Source organism: Cololabis saira, chromosome 3 (assembly GCF_033807715.1).
Source record: "Cololabis saira isolate AMF1-May2022 chromosome 3, fColSai1.1, whole genome shotgun sequence".
NCBI classification, from domain to species: Eukaryota; Metazoa; Chordata; class Actinopteri; order Beloniformes; family Belonidae; genus Cololabis; species Cololabis saira.
In genome coordinates this window covers 45,155,239-45,178,064 of record NC_084589.1, presented here as the reverse complement: position 1 = coordinate 45,178,064, position 22,826 = coordinate 45,155,239, and the positions used below count along the sequence as shown (strand labels likewise).

The window sequence follows — 22,826 nt, the reverse complement described above, 5'->3', positions numbered from 1 at the left end:
CAGCTCAAGCAGCTGCTGATGTGGGATTCGGAAACATCCCGAACTAACTTGTTGTTCTGTTTACTTGGTGCTGCCTTTCATGCTCCATTCACACTCTGGACCAGACTGAGATTTCACACTTTATGAATGAATGAAGTAAGTAAGTAAGTAAAGTTTATTTATATAGCACCTTTCACAGATATAAAATCACAAAGTGCTTTACATTAAAAGAAGGCACACAAATTAAAAGAGATAAATGAATGAGTTAATGAATGAATTAATGAATGAATTATTTTTTATTTCGAACATGTATATAAAAAATAAACATTAACATCTTCATATTCACATATGTTGGAAAAAAGGAGTAGGAAGAAGTCTACACTTTTTCCTAGTTCCTACCCCTTTATAACTGTATGAATTTACATTATTGCTATTATTATATCTACACAATATCCATATAAATATAGTATATATAAATACTATGTAAAACAAGCCTATTACCCCTTAATTGTCCATGTAAGTATATAGAAAATATAAATATTACATAAATATTATATCAATATATAGAAAATACAAATATTTTATAAATCTATATAAATATACACTATATAACTACATAAATATCCTTATAAATATATATATGCTACATACCTAATAAATATATAACATATCTTACATAATTATAACTATCCCTCTCAACATATAATACTACATAAATATCCACATAAATATCTAAACATATCTTAAGCAAGTATAATAAACCATTTTTCCCTATTTTATTTGTTTCTCACACTCGTTACCCCATTTCCTCTTCCATATACCTGTTTATAAATAATTTTTTGTATCTCTTTTTAAACAGATTTATGTTAGTACCTTTTCATTTCCAGCTCCAAACTGTTCCACAGAGTCTCCACAGTTCCATATGCACATGCTGCACATTGTTGTTCCTACTTTATGTTTTCTAAAATTACATGGTAGTAGATTATTCCTCGCTTTGAACATTATTTGCGCTGTTTTGTATTTAACCAGATCCATACATTTCTTTAGACTTAATCGTTTATTTAGTAGAAAAGATGCAGATCACAGTGGCTCCGTGTAAGATGTGAGATGACACTGGCAAAAAACCAGATCGTTGGAGGATGTTCATGTAGGAGTTCATATGCAGAGACTTGTAGTTAGATTGTTATTTTTTTTATTTTATTTATTTTTTTCAAAAAAACTTTATTTCACAAAAACATGAAGTGTACAAATTATATATCTTCAACAGAACATAGAAATCACATTTCATGCCAGGGGGGATAAGAGTTTACAAGAAAACATTAAAATGAGCACAGATATTAATAGTTTTGATCGCCTTTTGATTAAGAGGAAATTGAATGGAGTCGATGTTTGAGCTCATTGTAATAAGCAACAAAAGAGGGTTTTCTATGTGTAAATTTACATTTGTGAATGTGAAATTTTGCCAACAGTATGACGAGGTTAATAATGAATGTTTCATTGGGTTTTGCCTTAATCCTGTCAAAGTCATAGAGTCCAAACAGCACATCCCTCCAAAACAACTTTCCTCTTCAATATTGTTAACAATAAAATGACATATATCAATCCAGAGGTTTTGGACAATGGGACAGAACCAAAATAAATGAGTAATTGTTTCAATATTTACAGAACAGAAAGCACATTTCACATCAATGTCTATTTTAAACCTTTTAACAATATGATCATTAGAAGGATAAAATCTATGAATTATTTTAAACAATATTTCTCTAACTTTGTAGGTCAACAGGTATCGGTTGGGTAAGAGCCAGACCTTTTTCCAGCCAATATGATCCATGTACCTATTCCAGTGTGAGACCACATAAGGAACTGTGGTGACATCCTGTCTAAACAAGAATCTAATCAACTTATTGTTCTTACCATGGTTACAGGACAAACAGATTTTGACAATTGGAGTTTCAGTCAATGATAACAGGGATAATTGTTGGGTTTTCACTCTTGGTTGAGATCTAAAAAACATGCAAACACCAGAAGGGATTGCTCCAAATACTTTTGCAAAGTCGCCAGGTGACACAGGAATATTGTATTCTGCTAGAAACTCATTATAGGAGTAGAGAAGACCGTCCCTGTTAAACAACTGAGCTACATTGTTGTTATTAAACCAGTACTCAATAAATAGGGATTTATGTTTAAACAATATGTCTTTGTTGTTCCATTTGAGGTATTTGTGGGGTGAAAAGTTGTGTTTGAAAATAAGAGACCATGACAGGAAGGCCTGATGGTGAAAGGGAGACATTTTTATCGGGATTTTATCAATATTGTAGTTACAGGTAAAGAAAAGGTTTAATCCACCCAGTTTTGACAGAATATGGAAGGGTAGACATTCCAGATAGAGTTAGGATTTTTGAAGAATTGTTTCAACCAATTGTATCTTAAATGTGTTATTTAGGGTGCAGAAATTTAGAAAATGTAGTCCACAATTTTCATAGTCATTCATTAGAACAGATTTTTTTTAGATGATGAGTTCTATTTTTTGTTGAGAAGCAGCCTGCAATCTGAGTAATACGTTTGTTGTCCATGAACAGAGACAGAGATGCATATGTTAACGTGATATTCCTTCCGCCTTGGTGAGTAGAACTCTACCTCTAAGAGAGAGATCCCGTAATAAAAAAAAGTTATTTTTTGTTGGTCCTTAGTTATTGTAATACCAAAGTAAACAACTTAATTTTTGACTGGGGCACTACAAATTGATGTTTTATCCGAATGCTTAATGGACAACAACATTTGTTGCCTTTTTGGACATTGTAAAACTGCTATACCAACGAGGCCGGCCACGCCCCCTTAGGAACGCTCGGTCTGAGATGCAGGAATGCCCGAGCGGGCGGTGTTTGTTGTTGTAAACGTCATCAGATTGACCCGCTCTGAACTATTTTCCGATCTCCGATCAAAACCGACATTATAGGCCTGATCCCGATCAGTGGCCGATCAATCGGTGCATCTCTAGTTTTGAGCAGGTGTCTGCGATTTCTCCTGTACATTTCTCCTCTTGTGGTTTTGATAATGTATGATCTGGGCTGAATGTGTTTCTGTACCACAGTGGCTGGTTCCCACTTGTTGCCTTGTCTAACCCGCACATTTTAACCAACGTGGAGGTCAGACAGTGTCCTGGTTCCTTGATCAAAATATTGTTTCTGTCTTTGTTGTCTATGCACGAGGTGGCTCCTGGCATCTTTATAGAAAGCTGGCTGCAATAATGTCTTTGTCACAGGTAACTTTGATTTGAGCCTTCTTCCCATGAGCATCTGAGGAGGTGAGAGTCCAACCCCACTCAGTGGTGTGTTCCGGTATTCAAGCAGTGCTAGGTACGGGTCACCAGCACTGTCTGTGCTTTTGTCAGCATGTTTTTTATTGTCTGAACTGCTCTCTCAACTTGGCCATTTGACTGCGGGAAAGTGGGACTTGAAGAGGTGTGTTTGAAACCCCACTCAGCACTGAAGTCCACCATCTCTTGGCTCACCGGCTGTCTGCCATTGTCGGAGAACAACTCATCTGGCACACCATGCCTTGCAAATATAGACTTCAGCCCAATGAATATGTGTTTGCTTGTGGTTCCATTCAGTTTGATGATCTCTGGAAACTGAAAATATCTGAAAAATAATCCACACACAATAAATACTTCATGCATCCTTGAAGTGAAACAAATCCACACCTATCTTTGCCCATGCTCTCTCGGGCACTGGGTGTGGTATAAGTGGCTCTCTGGGATTATTGTTCTTGTGTGTGTTACATACAGCACACTGAGCCACGACTTCTTCTATCTGTTTGGTCGTGCCCGGCCAGTACAGTACATCACGGGCTCGCTCCTTACACTTAACCATGCCCATATGTGACGTGTGGATTTTCCTGAGCATTTCACTTCTCAATGTGTGTGGTACTACTAACCTTGAGTTCTTGTGTATTAGTCCATCTGCATATGGCAGTTCTTCTAAATGTCCAGTACTGTTTGATTCTGTCTGGAAGCTGTCTCTGTGTATCTGGCCAGCCTCTCTGAATTGCATTTGCGACCAGCTTCAACTCAGCATCCTCTTGTGTTGCTTCTTTGAACTCCTGCAACTTCTCCTCTGATACTGGGAGGTGGTTATTTACAAAGTTGACTTCCAGCTCTTCATCAAGGAGTTTCTCATGGTGCTCTTTTAGAAATGCTTTGCTTAAAGCATCAGCAATATGCATCTCCTTGCTTGGCTTGTACTTGACCTCAAGAGTGTACTTTTATAGTCTCATGAGCATTCTTTGTAGACTGGCTGGGGCGCTGAGGAGTGATTTTTTTTTTATTTTATTTTTTTTTTTATATCACCTCCAGCGGCTTATGATCACTTGCTACATGGACATGTCTTCCATACCTGGCTTTCTGACATCATAGTTCTTGAGTACTGGTGCTTGGTCGACGAGAACTTTCAGTTTGTCACAACTCTGTTTTTGCTGTGACCCCCAGTGCCATTCCACATTCCCTTCCAACTTCCTTAGAGGAGCACTCAGGTCTGAAAGGTTAGGGATGAATTTAGAGAGGTACTGCAGTAACCCTGTGAACCTCTGGAGGGCAGCTTTGTCCTCTGGTGCAGGAATGTTTTGTATGGCTCTAACCTTTTCAGGATCAGGCTTGAGTCCTTTCTCACTGAGCACATGTCCAATCTACTGTAACTGATTTCTGTCATCCTTATCTTCCACTTACTTTTATTCAGTTTCATATTGACGCTTCTTAGGCGGTCCAGCAGTTGTTTCAAGCGGCGATCATGCTGCTCTATGTTCTCTCCCCAGACCAGGATGTCATCTATTACATTGACTACACCCTCTAGCCCTTCTAGATGTCTGGCTATGCAATAGAAAAACCTGCCTTTCAAACCTGTATCTCCCAAATGGCGTGTTGAATGTACACAGGTGAGAGCTTTCTTGGTCCAATTTGATTTGCCAAAATCCGTGGTTAGCGTCTACAACTGAAAAGTATCAGGTCCTCTGGGTCAATACAGATCCGAACTTTGTTGGGTTTTGTTACAGTCACCATACTATTGACCCAATCTGTAGTTTATTTCTGTTTGGAAAACTTAGGGGTGATAACCCTTCTATTCAGCTGTGTTTTAATTTTATCTTTTAGCGCGACAGGTACTTTCCTGGGAGCGTGTACTACTGGAGTGACATCTGGATTCGTCTCAATGTTATAAACTCCTGGTGTGCAGCCTAATCCAGTGAATAAATTCTCTTATTCACTTAGAATGTCACTCTCTTTTCTAAGCGCATGCAATCTTTTGACAAGCCCCATTTTCTCACATGACTCTCCTCCTAGAAATGCAGGTGCTTTGTTCTTTATGACCTCAAACTCCATGTCATACTTTTTTATCTTTGTACTGACATGTCAACATGACTTTACAGGGCTCCAGACTAACCTTTTCCACTAGGAGCACCAGTGCTCCTTACTGAAAATTTTAGGAGCACCAGCACAAAATTTAGGAGCATCCATATCAACACAACATATTCATTTTTTGTCTATATTAACTGCATTACTGATAATTTAGCAATAAACACAGGCAATTTACAGTAATAGCAATGTACTGCTTTTTCATTGCATCAGCAATAACACCAATTACCTGCGAACAGCGTATTCCATTCACTTGAGAAAAAAACTAACGAAGATAATTATCTCAGAATTCTGAGAAGTTTTAATGGAAAAAAAAAATCTGCTGTTTTTTCTGAATTAAAGGAGCTTGAGCCGACGGCAGTCGGGGGTACTGCAGCCAACAGTGAAGCCGGCACTGGAGAACGGGGAGAACGTGCATGCAGCGTCATGTGACGTCACATCCGCAGGACAGCACGGGAAATTCGGGACCGAATTGCAGCAGATTTTGCAGCACACAGCCTGTTCAAGGCAAAGGAGAGATACACTAGAGGGCTCATTCTTTTGGGTTTGGAACGCTTCATCTGACATTATTACTAGAAAACTTAAAACGTATACGGATTTTTTTCATAAATCCTGCCACAATCCGGCCTCAAGCTCCTTTAAGCAGATACCTCACAACTTGCAGAAGCTATCATTCACTTGAGAGCTGGATTTCATGGAAGCAAACATGACATGCCTGCCCAGTTTAATCCAATTTTATTTTGCTTTTGGTTTGAAACATTGGGAGGTAGTCTTGTCTTTAAGTTATATAGATGGTATTGTTATTAGTTTGTCGACTTTGCGCAGGCCTTTGGACCTCAGGACTTTGCGGTTGTTCAGACGGAAAGGGTTTTTGACGGTTACGGTTACAGCAGGTAGCAAAAAGTAGCCGGTGTTAAAATGTATTTTTTATTTTCGTGAACAAGTAATTTGGCATGTTGGCGGTAAACTTTGATCTTCGGGGAGGAGCTAACGATGGATGAATGGATTGACGAGTGCCAGTCTCCGAAAAAAAAAGACGACATGCGGAGCTGTAAACTCTCCCACTCCGTTAAAATCGTCCTGTGTTTATCCTCATATTTTCGTTAGGCCGTGCATTTTTCCCTGCCATTTTGAGTGCGCACCACAAACGCAAAATTCAATGGGAGCGCGCGCCCGTCTGGTTCAACGGGTTGAGCAGACTCATGTAAACCTTCCCCTGTACAGCGACGCATGTTCGATTCCAGTCGTGGGATATTTTGCCCCCACTTCCTACGCAATGTTGTGCAAGTTCATACTTCTCATGAACTAGTTCAAAGTTCAGTTCACATAGTTTAAAAATGAACAGTTCACGTTCATAGTTCACCATTTTAATTTTGAACTAGTTCAAATTCAGTTCATTTCAATATTTTTAGGTGAGAAGTACAAATGAAAAGCCCCCCTATCCTAAAACTGTTCACCGTATACCAGTGGTCTTCAACCCTGGTCCTCAGGACCCCCTGTCCTGCATGTTTTAGATATTTCCCCTCAGAACCCTGATATAAATGACTGTCATTAACAGACTTGTGCAGACCTGGATGACAAGCTGATGACGAGCATTAATTAGAATCAGGTGTGATGATGCAAGGAAACATCTAAAACATGCAGGACAGGGTTGGAGACCCCTGCTGAATACAATCATGTATTGTCCTAGTGGCGTTTCAACTTTATTCAGAGGCTGTAAATCTCCAACATTGTAGTGCATTATCAATTTGTCTACCTGTCACTGGGAAATCAGACCTCTTGGTCTTTCTGGGAACTTTTTTGATTTTTAAGGACTCGCAGATATTTTCTCCCACTGGACGGATGCTTTAACTCCACATGACGTTTCTAATGTGAAGTTGACGAGGCAGATGTTCAGACTTGTTTTCTCAGCGCAGGTGGACATAATTTGCACAGAAAGGTTAGTTTCCTACCGTCAGACTCTTTGGGAGACGATGTGTAAAATTTCCGCAGATAATGATAAGCGGATCATCATCTGACGGCTCTCTGACGCTGCGACTGCAACGTCACTCTTCACCAGTCAAGGCTGATTTATGGTTCCGCGTTAAATCGACGGCGAAGACTACGGCGTAAAGTACGCGGCGACGCGAACCATACGGTCCGCACGCCGCGTACCCTACGCCGTAGGTCCGCGTTGGTGTAACGCGGAACCATAAATCAGCTACATACAGACTGCACCGGGCTCGTGGAGCATGTGCGCGCTGCCCGCTGGTGAAATAAGAAGGATTATTCCGTAATAATTGGACCTAAACACTGAAGCTGCAACTCACATAATCTGAACAGTTCAAATTCCAGTTCATGATCTGCAGAATGAACAAGTTCACGTTCAAGTTCTTTATGTGTAAATATGTTGCGTTCAGTTCAACGTTCTCACAGAAATGAACGTGTTCAATGAACGCGTTCATTTGAACGCGTTCATGCACAACACCGTTCCTACGGGTCTGTCTTTCACTGCACCATCAAATAAAGTCGCAAGAACCGCATGACACCTGGCAAAGAGTTGGCACTGGCGCGCGCCACGCCCCCCCGCCTCGCAGTGCGCATCCAGACACACATGACAGGCACGCACACACGCACGCACAGACACAGGCGCTTGCTTCGGCTCCTCCACATTATTATGAAAAAAATAAAGAAATGGGGGAGAAGGGTGGATTTGTAAGTCGCGCTGGTGCTCCTAGTTAAAAAACTATGTCGAACCGCCTCCAGAAAAGGTCGCAAAATGCGACCAATTGGTCGCAGTCTGGAGCCCTGCTTTACCTTTGGCTGGAATGTGGTGTCCTGCATAAGCAACAAGCTTGGAGTGAAATTTGCTCACTTTTTTATCCAGTTTCAGCTTTCTGAGGTCTTTCATAGAAATTACGTTGCAATCAGCCCCAGTGTCCAGCTTGACTTTCAAAACTTGTTGACAATCAGAGAAGCGCCCCGCTGCCTCTGCGGCGGGACGGTCCTCTGGTCCTGGAGGGCCGCTTTTGTGGGGGCGGGTGCGCCTGCCCACGTCGGCGCCCGGGGCAGCCCTGTCTCTCCGGGCAGTTTGGCACACATATTCACACACACACACACACACACACACACACACACACACACACACACACACACACACACACACACACACACACACACACACACACACACACACACACACACACACACACACACACACACACACACACACACGGCCACACATATACATACACACGGCCACACATATACATACACACGGCCACACATATACATACACACAGCCACACATATACATACACATAGCCACACATATACATACACATAGCCACACATACACTCGCGCACACATACATTTATATACACACAAGTGTTCTTGCTTCCTGGTTTAGCAGCGGGTTTGTATGTGTATATGTGATGTGTGTGTGTGTGTGTGTGTGTGTGTGTGTGTGTGTGTATATATATATATATATATATATATATATATATATATATATATATAATATAGTAACAATGCACATATATATGCCTTAGGTTTTTACCATTATGATATTAACCATTAATATGTGTGCAGACAAGGTAAAAAAAAAAAGAAGAAGACACTCAGATCTTCATGCCACTTTTTTTTTTCTTTGCATCCACTGCATCGATTTGTGAGACTTGTTTTTCTGCTTGAATTGTGCCAATAAAGAAGTCCTGATCTCCCTCGGCCTTGTTTATATGATGCACTTTATGATTATTTGTGTGCTTGCGTGAGTTGCACATTTTGGCATAGTGATTTTTCCCGTGGCAGGCTTTGCACACTTGTCCGTAGTAGGGGTGGGTTAAAAATATCAATATATCAATATTTTATAGATATGCATGTGTAGGAACGATTATCAATACATAAATCCAAGTATCGATTTAAAAAAAAAAAAAATATATATATATATATATTTTTTTTTTTTTTTAATCCCGATTGTATCCCCCATTTTATCACCCAGTGCTCCTACCTAAGTCAGTCCTGGGCATTGCTCCATCTACCAACCTCGGGAGGCCCTGTACTGAGCTCAAGTCTCCTTACTTGAGGAGTGAGCAGGCTGCTTCTTTTCACCAGGCAGGGTGGGGTTTCTCTGGCCGGACGTGGCGCGTGGAAGGATCATGTTATTCCCTTATTGTAACCAGAATATCGATATCGAATCGTATCGGATCGGAAATCGTATTGTCTTGGGACCTAGTGTATCGGAATCGTATCGTATCGGGAGGTCAGTGATGATACCCAGCTCTAGTCCGTAGGCAGGGCACTTCCTTGGCTCATGCCTGTAGCTGCATCTTGCGCAGTTTCCTTGAGTCAACTCACTGGCTCTGCACATGTCTATTGCTTTATTTAGCGCAAGGTCCGGGTCTCTCAGTAGTCGTCCTCTCACTTGGTCATCTGTGATTCCACACACGATTCTATCTCGTATCAGTGAGTCGGTGAGGTGCTCAAACTCGCAGTCTTTCACTTTGTTTTTTAAACCAGTCACATATGCATAAACAGTCTCTGATTTTCCTTGCACTCGAATAAAGAATAGGTGTCTCAAATACGTCACATTTTTTCTTGGCTCACAATGTTGGCGGAAAAGTTCTTTCAGCGTATCATAGTCATCTACGTCTTCATCGAAGTCAAAATTTTTATATACCTTTAAATGCTTCGTCCCCGGCACATGTAGGAACGTGGCTCTTTTCACTGCATCAGATTTTTTGTCTATTCCGCTGGCGACAAGAAACAGTTCAAATCTCTGGATCCAGACTCTCCAATTTTCTGCTAGATTTCCTCCTAAATTTAAGGAGGTCGGAGGTTTCATCTGCTCCATTTTGCCTTCCTATCTTTGTTTTCCTTCAAGTTTTTACTCTGACACCATGTTATATATGATGCGGAAGAAGCCATTTCTAGAACAAAAACTTTATTCTTCAACTGTCTCGTTACCAACGCAGTGACACGAGTACTGTCACAGTAATGGTCACACAGAGTAAAGCACTTGTTTTCAAATATACTACATAGATGAAGGGGAAGACTGAAGGTTCAGGACAAACAACACTGGGAAGCACTTTTGACTTGTTAAAATCCTATCTTTTTGTAATTCCAGAACTCCCACAAGAAAATGTTTGTAAGGGGAAGGAGGACGGGGTTTTCAGTGACCAGCACCTCGATAACCTGGAGAGGAGCTGCAGCCCGGACCAGGAGGAACCAGGGCATCCACAGACTGTAGAACTGGAGGAAGACTCCAGTCGTCAGGATATGAAGGACAACGACGTAGAGGTGGATGTCTCATTGGTCAATGTCGCTGATGTGAAAGTTGGTGAACCAGGACCAAACTGTGGCCAGCTGCTGTTGCACACTTCTCCTGAAGCTCAAAACAAAGATGAGGAAGGGACTGAAAGTTTACGCTCAGAATCCAGTAAAACTGCAGATCCGGAGCCAATGGGACGACACGGTGACCACGAATATGCTGCTGTCCCGTCAGACAGCAACTGTAAATCAAAGCTGACCAGGACCCACACGGGGAAGAAGGTGTTTTCTTGCAGAACCTGCAGGACAGAGTTCAGTAAAAGTAGTATTTTAATGGATCACATGAAGATCCACACTTGTGAAAGGCTATACCTGTGCAACACCTGCGGAAAATCGTTTACTAAATCATCAAATCTTAAACGCCACATAATCACACACAGGGGTGAGAAGCCCTACATCTGCAAAACATGTGGAAAAACTTACACAGAACGTTCCAACCTGGTGGTTCACTCGAGGATCCACACTGGCGAAAGGCCATACATGTGCAACACCTGCGGAAAAACCTTTACTAAATCATCAAATCTTAAAAGCCACATAACCACGCACAAGGGCGAGAAGCCCTACATCTGCAAAACATGTGGAAAAAGTTACAGGCTACGTTCCCAGCTAGTGATTCACTCGAGGACCCACACTGGCGAAAGGCCGTACCTGTGCAACACCTGCAGCAAAACCTTTACTAATTTATCAGATCTTAAACGCCACATAACCATGCACACGGTCGAGAAGCCCTACATCTGCAAAACATGTGGAAAGAGTTACAGGATACGTTCCTACCTGGTGGCTCACTCGAGGATACACACCGGTGAAAGGCCGTTCGTGTGCAACACCTGCGGAAAAACCTTTACTAAATCATCAAACCTTAAAAGCCACATAACCACGCACACGGGCGAGAAGCCCTACATCTGCAAAACATGTGGAAAAAGTTACAGGCTACGTTCCCACCTAGTGACTCACTCGAGGATCCACACCGGCGAAAGGCCGTACTTGTGCAACACCTGTGGAAAAACCTTTACGGGATCATCAGTTCTTAAACGGCACATAACCACGCACACGGGAGAGAAGCCCTACATCTGCAAAACATGTGGAAAAAGTTACAGGCTACGTTCCCAACTAGTGATTCACTCGAGGATCCACACCGGCGAAAGGCCGTACCTGTGCAACACCTGCGGAAAAACCTTTACTGAATCATCACATCTTAAACGGCACATAATCACCCACACGGGGAGAAGCTATATTAGTGCAAGACGTGCAACAACGGTTTTAGCCGCAGAATTGATTTGCTGAGTCACATGAAAAATCACCCGGAGGAGAAGTCTGGTGACTCGTGACAAACGAAGCTCATGTTGTCGTCCTCCGGGGGCAGCTGTCCACTTCTGTCTGACCCACAGAAGAAGAACCCGCAGAAGTCCAACCACCACCTCCTGTGGCTGATGAGCCTAATCCCCTCCCCACAAGGGTTGCAGCTTCAACCCGGATTTATGCTTCTCCGTCAACTTGACGCAGAGGGAACGATGTGGTGGTGTACTTTTTTTTTTAAATTCTGCATTGAGTTTGTTTGAATCCCTGTTCCTTCTTAAAATCGTATTATTTGTTGCTGTTGGTAACTTGTCGTCTCCACGGTGCAAATAAAGAGCTGTTAGTATGTGCTGAAGTTTCTTTAAACATGACAGTTTATTTCGTTCATCTACAAAGCCTCTCTCACACGTCCTTTTTCCCGTCTGTTTCTTCTTCACTCACATTCTCTTTGTAACTTTAATCTGCAGCTCCATGTTGTTAAACTTTCGTTTGATATATTTTGATATATTTACAGTTTGATATATTTACATGTTCTTTTTACAACGTTCTTCTGAAAAACACGAAGAAACTTCAGAGAAACGAGGCCACAAGAAGAAATGCAACCATCAACAGAACAGCCAACCATCTGTCACCATTTACAGTTTAAGATTAAGATTCCCAGAATATTCAAACTTTTTGAGATAGGATATTTGAATTTTCTTAATATGTAAGCCATGATCAGCAATGTGAAAATAATAAAAGGCTTGCAATATTTCAGTTGATTTGTATTGAATCCAGAATGTATGACGTTTTTGCATTACTGAAAATCACAATATTCTAATTTTCTGAGACAGTCCTGTTCAAGCTAAAGTTACAACATATTTGTGTACGTTTTTCATATTATTTACATATTATGAAATTAATGAAATATTATTTTATCACATGTATAAAATCAAGTTGTACTAGATTTACAACTCGTCTGACACATGATTTATTCTAAAGCTGATGTTGAGATCCGTGTTGAAGCTGCAGATCTGCAGATTGGAGAGCAGGAAGAAGAGGGAGGATCATCGGGATCAGATTCCAGGAAGAGGACAGACTTTGGATTTAACCCTTTTATATCAGACATCCGTTTTCAAGTAAATGTCTTTTTACCTCAACTCATATTTAGTCAGAAAATACCATGACAAATGTAATTAAGTTTTCATTTTAGATGGATGACTTATTATATTGTTTATAATTCTGGAATATTACACTCTCCATATGTAGAAAGAGCAGCAGTGCCCCCTGGTGGTGAGTTATAAAAGCTCAACATAAACCCAAGAGTTAACAATCTATCGTAATAATAATAATAAAAACACAAATAAAAAAAGACCTTATTGCATCAAAAAGAGGAAAGTTGTCAGTGATGCAGATTATTGGTACAGCGTGATCAGTACAACCAGTATTTAGCTCAGAAAACAATGTTGAAAGAGAAATGTCATCAAATGAAGCTGAAAAGTGGAGATGCACTTTTGTCCTTTATCCTCAACTTCCTCAATCACGTCATTTTGATCCAGTTTGTTATTTCACTGGTCTTGGTTTCATCAAATGACACATCCAGGGACAGAAGCCGTGCATAGGTGTTCATCCTGTCCAGGTGTTGGAAGGTGAAGTGAAGCCGAAGCCATCGCTTCATCCACTGATCTGAAAAATGTAATTAAGTTTTCATTGTAGATTTATTGTTTATAATTCTGGAATATTACACTCTCCATATATAGAAAGAGCAGCAGTGCCCCCTGGTGGTGAGTTATAAAAGCTCAACATAAACCCAAGAGTGAATAATCTATTGTAATAATAATCATTAAAAACACAAATAAAAAAAGACTTCAGTGCATCAACAAGACGAAAGTTATCAGTCACGCAGATAATTGGTACAGCGTGATCAGTACAACCAGCATTTATCTCAGAAAACAATGTGGAAAGAGAAATGTCATCAAATGAAGTTGAAAAGTAGAGATGCACTTTTGTCCTTTATCCTCAACTTCCTCACTCACGTCATTTTGATCCAGTTTTTTATTTCACTGGTCTTGGCTTCATCAAATGACACATCCAGGGACAGAAGCCGTGCATAGGTGTTCATCCTGTCCAGGTGTTGGAAGGTGAAGTGAAGCCGAAGCCATCGCTTCATCCACTGATCTGTTGGCACGGTAGGAAAACTGATAGGAATCCACTGTGTCAGGAACCATGGAGTTGATGTGGGTTAAAAAAAGATGATCTGCTCTGTTGGTCTTTGGAGAAGGTCTAATGAAAATGTCTCTCCACATTTCTAGTCCATGAAAGAAGGCAGATTTTATGTCCATCAAATGCAGTGTCCATTGTTTTTGATAACTTCCTGCCACAAGGAGCCTCAGAGACTGAAGCACAGGTTGGAGATTCCTTCTGTAGCAGAAACTTGCACTTCCTCAAAACCTTGTGCAACAAGCCTGGCTTTTGGTACCAGTCCATTTTCCATCTCTTTCAAAGTGCAAACTCAACGAGTGGAGATGCACTTTTGTAATAATAATTACAACAATAATAAAAATAATAATATGATAATAGAGGGAGGACTTTGCTGTTTCAGAGCTGAGACCACTTGCCTTCATGGAGAGAGACATGAATTCCTTCATGAATAAGGACTAAAAATAATGTTAAAGGTATTTGGAATATATTGAACGATGCCATTAGGAAAAGTTCAAGACAGACTAATTATCCACAATATTTAACCAGTAACGATGAAGTCATTAATAATATGAATGAGGTGGTTAATCATTTTAACAGGTATTTTGTGAGTGTTGGACCAAAGCTGGCAGAAAAATGTGTGATCCTGGATCAGCTGATGGATGGAAGGAAACATTAATAAGTAGAAATCCAGATTCAATGTTTCTCACAGCTGTGGAGGAGAGAGAAATCATAGATATTGTAAGTAAATGTAAAAACAAGGTGTCAACTGACTGTGGTGATATGACAATAGTCAAAAAGGTTATTGATGGATTGTTAACTGACATACAGCTGTAATCAGTCGCTCAGAACTGGGACATTTCCAAAAAAAAAATGAAAACTGCAAAAGTCATCCCACTGTACAGAACTGGAGACAGACACCAATTCACTAATTACAGGCCTGATTCTTTACTCCCAACATTTTCTAAGATCTTAGAAAAAGTATTTATTTACAGGTTGGACAAATAAATGCCAATCCAAAGGCCACGCCCCTAATTACGCATTAAACTTCTTGCTTTATATAATTCCAACCTGCCACAATACGAGGAAAAAGAGGCTTCAAACCCCTGCAGAAAACCTGTGGGTGATTCATGCATGAATGAACCGTCATTCTGAGTTTGGGGGTTAGTTTGGGATCTTTATTCCCTCTAGTGGTTAAATGTTGGAAACTGCAGCTTTAAATGTGTCTTGTATATCTATATATTTCACACCAAAATCATGTTAACTGATCCTCATTTCTTTCCCTGTGTTCCCTCTGGTCGTACCATCCGAAGTTTACCTTCCCTCTGATTTAACTTACTTTTTTATTTTAATGCCAAACGGTGACTCATGAGTCCTGCATCTGCACGTCAATAATAAATCCACCGACTGGAAGCGCTGAACTAAACTAAGTTGGATATTTAAATGTTTTAATGTCTCAAATACTTACCATGTGTATTATTTTGAAGCCCATTGCAATAAAAGTTTCTTAACAACATAAATGTTTTATGACAAATAATAAAGTACACATGAATTAAAAAATATTTTAATATGTAAATCACTTTGGATAAAAGCGTCTGCTAAATGACAGAAGTCGTAGTAAACCAGTGATGAAAAGAATGTTGTATGCATTTTGTTCTAAATACTTTCGTTGGTAAATGAAATACTTACTGTAACTGCGAGAAGGAACTATGTCATTTGTTCAGACTCCACTGCAGCCCTTCAGAGTTTGACTTCAAATAAAACAATAAGAGAAGATCTAGTGTTGGAAATATTAATGGTATTGTGGAGGTTATGCAGAACTGGAATTACTGTGCAGTTTTGTTGGGTTCCTGCCCACATGGGTGTTGATGGCAATGAGAAAGCAGACAATATTGCTAAAAGAGCATTGAAATTGAGTAGTGAGGTAATTATGGAAATTCCTTTTGGTAAAGGTGAAGCAAAATCATGAATTAGAAAGGCAGTGAGGGATTCATGGCAGAAGGTGTGGGACAACGGTGTAAAAGGGAGACATTTTTATAACATACAGAAGTCAATTAACGTGAAGGTTTTCAAAGGAAAGTGTAGGAGAGAGGAAGTCATCATTTCTAGATTAAGATTAGGTCATACTAGTTTAAAATCAACTCTGTATTTAATGTCAAAGTCCGTGTGTGATAAATGTGATGAGTGTGATGTCACAGAGAATGTAGAGCATGTGATTCTTAAATGTGGCAAGTATGAGGTAGAAAGGAACGCTTTAAGAGACAGGATGTACGAGCTGGGACGGGAATGGAGTTTAGTAGGTTATTAGGGAGGAGTGAGGTGATGAGGGATTGTTATAAGGAAATCCTTGTCTTTCTTAAAGATGCAGGGATAGATAATAAGATTTAAATGTGGTTATCTTATTTTATTTAGGTATTTCCTTTTTCCCCCCTTTAAGTTAGAATGTAACCTGGTGTAATAATGATCCTGATGTTACACACTCCGGTACAGCAGGTGGCGGTAGAACCTAATAACGTTGGTTGTGATCCGCCATTAAACCTAGAGAAGAAGAAGGAGAGGACGGTTCTGTTGTTTCCTTTCTTTTTCCTCTTCAACAATGTCTAAGGTGAATCATCTGAGAGAGTTTATCGGTCAGCGACTAACAGCAGCTGCTGTAGAAATATTGTCAGTGTTTGAAAAAAGCATCTTGGAGTATGAAGAAGAGCTCGACCGTCAGCGCAGACTGTTGGACCTCGCCTGGAAACCTGAAATCAGACTCCACAGAGTCGGTACGTAACCCTGGAAAGTTGAATGAATGAACACATGAGTATGACTCCTACAAGATCCCTTTGTTTCCAGTTAAAAGCCGTGGTGATGAAGCAAACCAACTAAATGGGAAACTCCCCAGCTCAAGCAGCTGCTGATGTGGGATTCGGAAACATCCCGAACTAACTTGTTGTTCTGTTTACTTGGTGCTGCCTTTCATGCTCCATTCACACTCTGGACCAGACTGAGATTTCACACTTTATCAATGAATGAATGAATTATTTTTATTTGGAACATGTATATAAAAAATAAACATTAACATCTTCATATTCACATATGTTGGAAAAAAGGAGTAGGAAGAAGTCTACACTTTTTCCTAGTTCCTACCCCTTTATTACTCTATGAATTTACATTATTGCTATTATTATATCTACACAATATCCATATAGATATAGTCTATATAAATACTATGTAAAACATGCCTATTACCACATAATTATCCATATAAGTATATAGAAAATATAAATATTACATGAAAATTATATCAATATATAGAAAATACAAATATTTTATAAAACTATATAAATATACACTATATAACTACATAAATATCCCTATAAATATATATATGCTACATACCTAATAAATATATAACATATATTACATAATTATAACTATCCCTCTCAACATATAATATATACTACATAAATATCCACATAAATATCTAAACATATCTTAAGCAAGTATAATTTACCATTTTTCCCTATTTTATTTGTTTCTCACACTCGTTACCCCATCTCCTCTTCCATATACCTGTTTATAAATAATTTTTTGTATCTTTTTAAACAGATTTATGTTAGTACCTTTTCATTTCCAGCTCCAAACTGTTCCACAGAGTCTCCACAGTTCCATATGCACATGCTGCACATTGTTGTTCCTACTTTATGTTTTCTAAAATCTAGTTCTCCCCTTAGATTATAGCCCCTTTCTCTCTCAGTGAACATTCCTCTCATATTTTTTGGTAGTAGATTATTCGTTGCTTTGAACATTATTTGCGCTGTTTTGTATTTAACCAGATCCATACATTTCTTTAGACTTAATCGTTTATTTAGTAGAAAAGATGCAGATCACAGTGGCTCCGTGTAAGATGTGAGATGACACTGGCAAAAAAACCAGATTGTTGGAGGATGTTCATATAGGAGTTCATATGCAGTACTTGTAGTAGTGGTACTACAACTGGTACTACTGGTGCACCAGCTGGTATTACAACTGGCACTACTGGTACTATAACTGGTACTATAACTGGTACTATAACTGGTACTATAACCGGTACTACAAGTGGTACTACTGGTACTATAACTGGTACTACTGGTACTATAACTGGTACTACAATTGATACTATAACTGGTACTACTGGTACTACAACTGGTACTTTTATCTTTTATGTTGTTATCTGCTGGAGCAGCAGCATCACAGCAGTAGAAAGGAACAGACTGGAAAAGGTGAGGAAAGCGGGCTCTGTCCTGTACTGTGATAGTAGTACTAGTCATCCTTCAGGACCATGGAGAGCTCCATCAGTGACCAGCTTCGTCACCCGCCATGCATCACTGAGAGGCATCATCATCATCAAATCAAATCAAATCAAACTTTATTTGTACAGCACATTTCATACAAAAAGTGTAACACAAAGTGCTTTTCATAAAACATAACCCCCCCCCCCCCATTCATTGTTCTTTATGACCTCAAACTCCATGTCATACTTTTTTATCTTTGTACTGACATGTCAACATGATTTTACCTTAAGCTGGAATGTGGTGTCCTGCATAAGCAACAAGCTTGGAGTGAGATTTGCTCACCTTTTTATCCAGTCTCAGCTTTCTGAGGTCTTTCATAGAAATTACGTTGCAATCAGTCCCTATGGAAGCCCATAGGGGACTTTATTCAAATGCAAATGTAATTCCACAATAGCATTATAATTTTCCACATATACATGAGTTATTTGGACAAAAATGAAATTAAAATGCAATAATTCAATTTGAATTTTCATTTTCACATACTTGTATGGGCATTCTATGACAATATTATAATGAAAATGGAAAAGCTGTTTCACATTTCATTTTGAAAGATTTAACCTGATTTACAGAGGACAATATTCAAATGCAATAAGAGAAACAGCGCCCCCAGGCTATTGCATTTACATTTACATATTACAACGCACTTTTAGGGACAATATTCAATTGGAAAATGCAAAAACTCAGTTTTATTTCCTTTGCCCTGAGCTCGGACTCACAGGCTCACGCCAGGCTACAGTAGCAATACAGCCTTCACCCCACTAGGGGGTATGATAATGAGGCTCTGTGCTGATTGGCTCCCTGAATGACGTGTAGCAGGGGAGGAGAATAAACCTGCTCCGCCAGAGCAGCCCGAGCCTGTAAATTATCACAACACTGAATTTTCACAAATGGAAACTTTATTGTTAAAAAAATAAAATATGGGTTGTATATAAATAACATTTATGCACTATTTAAGCCGGATCTACCCGGCGGATTCTGAATGCTGGCCCCGGAGCCACGCCGGGCGCCTGGGAGCAGCGCTGCTGGAGCAGCGCGCATCTCCGCGGCTTTAACGGGGGAATCTGGCCGGTTTCGACCGGCCGGGACCGCAGGAACCGGCCTGGACTGGTAGCAGGGACTCCCGGGGACCGACCAGCGGAATTTCAGCCGGATCTGCCCGGCGGATTCTGCGCGACGGGCGCCGCAACCCCACGGATCGGCTCCGGAGCGCATCCACGGCGCATCGCCCGTTACCGGTGATCAAACCGACAGATTTGCCTGAAAATCTTTGAGGGTGAAGCTGGTCCGATCTGGGACAGACCCCCGAGGACCCAGCTCCCAAACCACCCGGGAACCTGGATGATTTAACCTGGATCCGCTCCACCGCGGCGCCGCGTCCTACTGGCTGAAGGAAGCACCGCTCCAGCAGCGGAGAGAGCTGGTTGTGGGCATGGTTTCAGCAGTGGAGGCTGAACCTATGGAAATCGTCACGACGGGAGCAGATTTTAATCGGCTCAAAAAAAACCACGTGACACTGGGGGACTCTGGCCGGCGGGGGTCAGAGAGCTTGCAGAAATTCATGGTATTTTGTCTCCCCTGTGCTGGCAGGGTGAGGGGAGACCACTTTATATATGTTAAAACAAGAAAAAAACCTGTTTTTCATAATAGGTCCCCTTTAACAAGAAATCTATCAGGCAGCTGCAGCTGATCCAGAACGCTGCCGCCAGAGTCCTTACAAACACCAGTAAACTGGACCATATTACACCGATCATGAAATCACTACACTGACTTCCAGTGAGTCAAAGGATAGAGTTTAAAATACTGCTGGTCTACAAAGCACTGAATGGCCTTGGACAAAAATACATGGTTGATCTGTTAGTTCCTTATGAAGTCCCAGACCCCTGAGGTTCATCTGGATCTGGTTTGTTGTGGTTCCCAAGAACCAGAGCCAAGCAAGGTGAGGCAGCGTTCAGTTTTTCTGCTCCTCACCGGTGGAACAAACTTCCTGTAGACCTGAGGTCTACAGGAACTGTAGACTGTAGACTGCTCTTTTAGCTCCTTCAAATCAGGGCTAAAAACTTTACTGTTTACTCAAGCGTACTCCTAAATTAAATACTTATCTGCTGGACTCTACTGCCCTTATTTTTAACAGCTTGTGCTTTTTATTATTTTACTTCTTTTCTTATCATCTTATTCATAATTTTATTCAATCTTATTTGTTATTTACTTTCTAATTATGTCTTGCCGCTTTTAATGTCAATGTAAAGCACTTTGAATTACCTTGTGTTGAATTGTGCTATATAAATAAACTTGCATTGCCTTGCCTTGCCTATCTTTTTGTCCCTTTTTGTAATTCCAGAACTCCCACAAGAAAATGTTTGTAAGGTGGAGGAGGACGGGGTTTTCAGTGACCAGCACCTGGATAACCTGGAGAGGAGCTGCAGCCCGGACCAGGAGGAACCAGGGCATCCACAGACTACAGGACTGGAGGAAGACTCCAGTTGTCAGGAGATCAAGCAGGAGGACGTAGAGGTGGATGTCTCATTGGTCAATGTCGCTGATGTGAAAGTTGAAAATGGTGAACCAGGACCAAACTGTGGCCAGCTGCTGTTGCACACTTCTCCTGAAGCTGAAAACAAAGATGAGGAAGGGACTGAAAGTTTACACTCAGACTCCAACAAAACTGCAGATCCGGAGCCAATGAGACGACACGGTGACCACGAAGATGCTGCTGTCCCGTCAGACAGCAACTGTAAATCAAAGCTGACCAGGACCCACACGGGGAAGAAGGCGTTTTCTTGCAGAACTTGCGGGAAAGAGTTCAGTAAAAGTTGTAATTTAAAGAATCACATGATGATCCACACTGGTGAAAGGCCGTACCTGTGCAACAACTGCGGAAAATCGTTTACTAAATCATCAGATCTTAAACGCCACATAATCACGCACACGGATGAGAAGCCCTACATCTGCGAAACATGTGGAAAAAGTTACAGAGAACGTTCCAAACTGGTGGTTCACTCGAGGATCCACGCGGGCGAAAAGCCGTACCTGTGCAACATCTGCAACAAAGCCTTTACTAATTTATTACATCTTAAATGCCACAAAACCATGCACACGGACGAAAGGCCGTACCTGTGCAACATCTGCAACAAAGCGTTTACTAATTTATTTCATCTTAAATGCCACAAAACCATGCACACGGGCGAGAAGCCCTACATCTGCAAAACATGTGGAAAACGTTACAGGCTACGTACCACCCTGGTGGTTCACTCGAGGACCCACACCGGCGAAAGGCCGTACCTGTGCAACACCTGCAACAAAACCTTTACTAGATCAGCACATCTTAAACGCCATATAACCACGCACACGGGCGATGAGCGATAATTGTGCAAGACGTGCAACAAAGGTTTAAGCCGCAGAATTGATTTGCTGAGTCACATGAGTTCTGCATTGATGTTGTTTAGGGCTGCAGCTATCGAATATTTTAGTAATCGAGTATTCTACTGAAAATTCCATTGATTAATCGAGTAATCGGATAAAACATATTTTTGTTTAGTTAAAGAGCAATTATAAGATGTTAGATGTTAATTGACATCACTAAGACTAAATTATATAATACAGTCGGTTCATGGCTGTGCATTTAAAAACCCTGAACTTACACCAGTCGACCAAATTCACTGCCTTCACTCAAATAACTAAGGATCTTACCAAGAAATGTTCTTATTTCTAAACTAAAAATGCCATTACACTTGATATCACACATAACTTAAAAGGTTAGGTGTTTTTCCCACGTGTTTCAATTGAACTTTCGTTTGTGTCAAGCAAATTTGAAGTTCTAGTTAAGTTTTAAGTTAGAGTTTTGGCAGTGTTCAAAATAAACTTCTGAGAGCTGCTGTATTAGAGCACATTTGGCACCAGTGCTGCTTGTTTTATCCATGAATGACTACAGACCTAAAATTGAAAACTACCCAGTTAGCTTTATTACGTTTTTATTTTTCTGACATTTTCTGCCTTTTCTTTTAGTTAAAACTGTAGCGGGAACAGAGGTTTATGTACCGGGTAAAGGCTTATTTATGGTTCCGCATTACAACAATGCAGAATGGTGCGCGTCACTGCGTTCCCTACGCCGTAGGCTACGGCGTAGCCGTGGCAACAGAGCCTGCACGGCAGCGCAGCACCGCCAGCCGGACCGCCGCTCTGCGCCCTCGCCGGAGAGCAGCATAGGCTCTGCGTCGATTTAACGCGGAACAATACTTTTGGCTTTAGAGGGGGAACATAGGAGAACGGACCGGAAGAATATAGCGTGGATTCAAAATAAAAGTTAAGCACTGAACTACATGTGTCTCCCGTCTGGGCCATTGCA

At 40.7% G+C, this 22,826-nt stretch overlaps 1 protein-coding gene and 1 pseudogene across 1 annotated transcript; both read left to right on the top strand.

Moving 5' to 3' along the window:
• LOC133440679 (zinc finger protein 420-like) overlaps positions 1-11,996 on the top strand; it is a 47,340-nt pseudogene extending 35,344 nt beyond the window's left edge.
• A 9,122-nt stretch (positions 11,997-21,118) lies between these two features.
• On the top strand, positions 21,119-21,995 carry LOC133440374 (zinc finger protein ZFP2-like). Its single transcript, XM_061717620.1, has one exon. The coding sequence runs from the start codon at positions 21,164-21,166 to the stop codon at positions 21,845-21,847; it is 684 nt and encodes a 227-aa protein (XP_061573604.1). The 5' UTR covers positions 21,119-21,163; the 3' UTR covers positions 21,848-21,995.
• Positions 21,996-22,826: the final 831 nt, after the last annotated feature.